This window comes from Apis cerana, linkage group LG4, assembly GCF_029169275.1.
Source record: "Apis cerana isolate GH-2021 linkage group LG4, AcerK_1.0, whole genome shotgun sequence".
Taxonomy (NCBI): Eukaryota; Metazoa; Arthropoda; class Insecta; order Hymenoptera; family Apidae; genus Apis; species Apis cerana.
The window spans coordinates 5431433-5437500 of NC_083855.1; the positions used below are offsets into that span (position 1 = coordinate 5431433).

General features: G+C 23.8%; 1 protein-coding gene across 1 annotated transcript in view; it reads right to left on the minus strand.

Moving 5' to 3' along the window:
- Window positions 1-3796: 3796 nt before the first annotated feature.
- Window positions 3797-6068, minus strand: part of LOC114578206 (uncharacterized) — a 2585-nt gene continuing 313 nt past the window's right edge. The window contains exons 2-3 of the mRNA XM_028669522.2: window positions 5322-5524; window positions 3797-5215 (exon numbers count right to left, since the gene is read on the minus strand). Coding sequence (XP_028525323.1) covers window positions 5036-5215; window positions 5322-5516 — 375 coding nt within the window. The 5' untranslated portion in view covers window positions 5517-5524 and the 3' untranslated portion in view covers window positions 3797-5035. The remainder of the gene's footprint in view (window positions 5216-5321; window positions 5525-6068) is intronic.

The window sequence follows — 6068 nt, forward strand, 5'->3', positions numbered from 1 at the left end:
AATTGCTGAATAATCAAATAATTAAATATTTAATTAATCTCATAAATAAAAAAACAATATAAAAATAAAAAATTGTCACAAATACATGGTATTACACTGCCAAACATGTAAAACAATATACATTATTATATTAGCACGATGAGAAATAAACTCGCGTGTTAATATTGTGATAAATAGCTCTAACTGAGCATAAATTGTATTTTAATTTTGTTAGAATACATTTGTTCTCATCATATACAATTATACATTATATATACACATTAAACATATACAATATTTGATTCAGCATGTGAATTATTTAATAGATACAATTTTTTTTTTTTTTAGTAAGTGATCTTCGTATTAAGCGTCGTCATAAAATTTTATAAGCATATTAACAGATTATCCGTCCATACATATAAGTTCATTATAATGATAGTGCCTTATTTAGCAATGCAATATATATATTTATATGTATATGTATAAATATAAATATCAAAGAATGTCTTTTAATTAACTTAAAATACTTCTTTCATATTTTTTTATATTGTTATTGAAATAAAGATTCAGAAATTTACATTTTACATACAATTTATCAAGCAACAATAATTCAATAAACAATGATCTATTATAATAAATATATTTTTCCAAAGAAAAATCAAGAAATATTTTAATAAATAAGAATAAGCGTCGATTTTTTTTGTGCAAAATATTTTTTATATATTTTTAAAACATAATTATGTATTTTATGTTTAAATATTATTATATATAACTTTATTAAGTATTAAATTATATATAACTTAATATTTATACATTGAAAATTGGTAAAATTAATAAATAATTTGATTAAAATTTTTATTGTTATTTTATTATGGTGAAATTAAAAAAAACAATTTTACTTTTTTTATATATGCTATAATTAAATAGATATTTTGAAATGTGTATACAATATATTACATGACATAATGAAAGGATTGACGAATAAATTATGGAAGACTATTTTAAAACAATATTGAATATATTAATATTAATATCATTAATAACATTATTAAATATCAGGATCAGATTACTATTCGTCGTAGCCGCTTTTTTAAATCGCAAAAACGATCAATCGGCAACAGAAGATCGCCCATGTTTAAGACGAAAGTATCTTACATTTTTTTTTATTTTTTTATTTTTTTTATAAAGTTTTTTATATACTTAAGATTATGGTGCATATATAAACAAAAAAACAGCTTTGTTTGCTCTGCATCTTCTAGATGCAATTTTTTTCATTTAAATATGCTGAATCTTGTTATAAGATAGACATATAAATGTATATACAATTTTCTAATATACTTAAGTGATAAGAGAATTGCCGAGATCGAATAGATAAAAATTTCTGTCAACTATTTTCTATTAAATTTACAAATTATTTAAATATTTTGCTTCAATTTCTTTTTATATAATATATAATATATAATATTTTATATAATATCTTTTAATATTAGAAAATGAAAAGTATAATTTAAAACAAAAAAATTTTTGCAGATTTAACATGAGAAAACATCTTAATAATTAGGAATTATACTTATAATCAAAAACTCTTGATGATTTACTGTTCTTTGTTTTAAAAAAGCAACTATAAGATAATATTTCTAAATTTTTCAATTTATTATTAAAGAAATAAATTTAGTTCATAAAAAAGAAATTGAATAAAAATTATTTAAATAATTAATATTGAAACTTTATTTGGGAATTATAATTAAATTCAAAGTAATTAATTTAATTAATTAAAAATAACAATAGTAGTACTTTACCTTATATTTTTTAATATAGGAAACTAGCTTTTTTATTTCTATTGCACACATCACAACAAAAAACAAAAAAATAAAAGAAATTATTGCACCAATATCATGTGATATAGCACGTTACGGTAACGAGAAACATAATCAACAATGGAATTTGTTCGTGATACTCATTAATTTAGAGCACTATTTTATCTCTTATAATTTAACTTAATTCTTAAAACATTTAACACGAACGAATTCTATGAATCTATGAATCAATAATATTAACTCGGAGCACTCGTATTTTCGAATCACCTCGTCATTTTTCATTGCACACTTCATCGCGACAAGAATCGCTGAGTAAAATACAACAAATCGCGTGTCACTAACAGTTTTGGCGCGTACGTTTAATCAGACAACTTCAGGTACTTTCGAGAATTTTTCAATAATGAAAATGTCCTTTAAACATCTCAATATTATCGAATTAATCTGTATTACTAATCTTTCATTTTTTATGTTTTTTCTTTTAATTTTATAATTTGTATTTATAAAGTAAAGTATAAATTATCTTGAAAAACAAGATAATTGTTATATATACTTTGATATTTTTTTTCTTTTAGAACGTACGGTAAAGTTTTTGGTGGTTACTGCTACACATCGATTGTCGATTATTGAAGCTCGTTTCAAACTTAGCTATAATGTAATATTTATGAAAGATATGTATATTTATATGTTCATATAATTTGTATATACAAATATTGTACATACATATATTCATGGAATATTGCATAATTCATAAGATATTTTACCAAATTTAATTTTTAATTTTTATCCATATTTTATAAAATAACCCTGGTTTTTTGAATGTATCTTTTTACATCTAAATTGCAGCTTTATATACGAGCGATTTACAGGAACAAAAATAGAGAAAAACATTTGCAAAACTGCAGAAATATGTTCTCTCAATTGAAATTTAATTCAACATATCTAATTCATTTCTTTCCCTATTTATAAAAGCCAATTATTTTTAATATATTTAAAATTTTCAAGATTTTAATTTTAAGATTAAGTTCTTTTTATTCAATAAATATTACTTTAAGATAACACATTGAGAAAACTGAAAATTAATTACAAAAAATATTTATAATATTATAATTATAAATATAATTAATATCACATTGCCATGGGAAAGAGATGAAAAAGATAATTAATCATACTATTTAATTAGAAAAGAATAAAGTTGAAATATTATACAGAATGTCCCATAATAAAGGAGAAAATTTTCGAAAATTGATTCAGTCCCTAAAAAATTTAAAAAAGTTTATATAAACATATTTAAAATACAAATGAATAATATTTTACAAATATTATACTCAACTCATAAACAAAATCAAGTATATATAAATATATTCATATATTTATTAATATATATATATTAATATATATTCATGTTTATATAAATTTTTTTCACTGTTTTAGATGCTGAATGAGTTTCCAGAATATTTTCCATTTCCTACGGAGCATCTTGTATAAAAAATTATGTAATTGAGCGATCAATAAATCTCAGGTATTAAAATTCTCAATCTAATAGTTTAACAATTAATAACATAACAAATGTATCATATAATAAATCACTGTAGAAGAATTATAATTATAAATATGTATTTTACATACAAATAAAATCGATTATAAGAATTGATATTAAAAATCGAGGCAGTAATAATATTTTAACGGAAAATGTTCGTGAAATATTTATAATATTGATACCAGATTTAATGAAAAATGAAACCGCATTAACGTGCGATTCAAATAGCCTCCTACAGCGATTCAAATAAACCAATGAACCGAAAGCTAACATGAAACGATACTTTGGAATTGCAAATAACTTATTCGGTATAATAAAATTTGAATCTTTACAATGAATTAACGATAATAATGTATCTCGTTTGAATAACGATCAGAGATAGGGTATATATTAAATTTCATATTAAAACTTTAAATTAAATTAAGTAAAATTCTAAAAAATAAAAACGCTATTTCGCTAATAATTTTATTTCTTTTTTTTTTTTTTTTTTTTTTTAATATTTTCGACCACTTTCATCATGTTAAGCGAAAAAGATCAACATGATCAATGTGATCAAACATAAAACTTTAATTTGTTACACGAAACCACAATGTTACAAACAGAATTGTCAAAATCGAAATACATATTCCGAACACATTTCACCAACATTACAATTAATTTTATTAGAATTATTTAACGTCACACAAGTGATGTTAATAATGAAACATGAAACTGCTAACTGACAAATAAAATTCCTCTGATTAGTAGAGTAATAAAATTTGATATATAAACATTTATATTTTAAATAGCAAGTCATATAAAATATACATTATTATTAGCAATGAATCATTAAATTCTTAATAAAATTAGCAATGTTAATAAAACATTGGAATATGTTTTTTTTAAAAAAAACGAGATTTTTTAAAAAATACCCGCATAATTCGATTTTGATAATAATGTGATCACCGAATCATGAAAGCATTAAATCATTGCGAATTAGTATTTATTAATATGAATTTATTAATACGATGTTAATCAAATTTATTTAATATATTCGAATTTTGAATATCGAATCTACATTGTGGTCATTCATTTTCTGCAGACCTAATATTTAAAATAATTGAAAATCTAACACAACCAAACGATATTGCTCGATCGTGATTCTTTATTTCCAGAAATGTAGCACTCTGATACTTGACTCATAGAGCACTAAATGAAATGAAAAGAAAAAAAAAAATATAAAGAAGAAGTAATAAAGTCAAAGCTTAGAAAAAAATGAAGGGATCAAGAGAATAGAAAACGTGCTGTGCACGTTCTGTTCCAGAAGAACTGAAATAAATGATGAGAAAGAAACGACATCACTGTGTTATGCTACGACGACTTGCATCTGCCTCTAGACTAGAAAGAAACGTGCCACACTGAAACACGTTAAATTTATGGGGGGGGGAGGGGAGAGGATTGGGAAAGGCTTCTTTCGAAGATAAGAAAAATATATGAATCCTGTCATCATTCTGGATACTTCTCGAGATCTTTTCACAAATTTCCTCGACGTTTTAGACAAGAAGTCTTCTTATCGTAAGTATACGTACGTTTTTTTTTTGCAAGTAGTAGGAAATCATTTCTGTCGTGCGAGGCTGAAAGATATACTCAATTCTGCCGATGATCGAATGTGCTGCAGAATATTTAAGATGAATTTGCCATATAAATCTTGATCAAACGATCATCAAACCATAAATACTTCAACGAAAGGATTACATTCGGCTTGAGAAGGTGCAGGAACAGGAACACGTTTTTCTAAATCCATTCGTGGAAGAAAAGCTTCAATGCGTGGTTCTGCGGTTGGTGTATTTGTAGCAGGTACAGTCGTTCCTGGTGCTAATTGTAAGCATTCGGCTGGAGTTAACTGAAAATGCAATTATATGAAATAAGAAATTATCAAAAATATTTTTTGAATTAATTTTTTTATAAAAAATTCAAAAATTTTAAAAATATTGTTTTGGAATATTTACCAAAGCTGCTTGCTGAGGAATCGCCGCAATACCGCCAACATTTGCTGGATTATAATAATTAGTTGGACTAACTGGTGGCGAAGGATAAGGCCAATAGAAAATTGGAGGCGGATAATGTGCTGCAAATTGTGGTGGTCCACGTGGTAGCATTGCAGCCGCAGGTGGAAATATTGCAACTGGTGGCGGCGGCAACATCGTGCCTCCTATAGATAGAAAAAAAGAGGAAAGATAATCAACGTTCGATCAAATTTATCTGATTATTAATATTACATCAACTATAAATATTTAAAATTAATTAATATTTAAAAATTTAATATTCCTATTAATAATGCGATCAATATTAAATCATATGTATAATTTCAAAATATTGAACAATATATTATACCTGTATGTACTTAATTACATTAATGATTTGAAAGTTTCTTTCTTCGAAAAAGAAACTTTAATAACTGTAGAAAATATAATTACTGAAGATAAAAGAATCCTTTTATATCTGTTTTGCTTTCGAACAATTATTTTTAATTAATTTACGATTTTCAGATAATTTTTAAAAAATTAAAAAAAATTAAAATAAAATTCAATACCCATAAATTCTATGTATATACAAATAGAAAAGTGCCCAACTATGTAACCACACCACAACTCGTGGTCGATAATATCGTGCAAAATATTCGAATATATTCATTATTATTTGCTTCGTTATTTTTTATAATATTAAGCTTATAATTTTTTATATTTGCTTTTCTA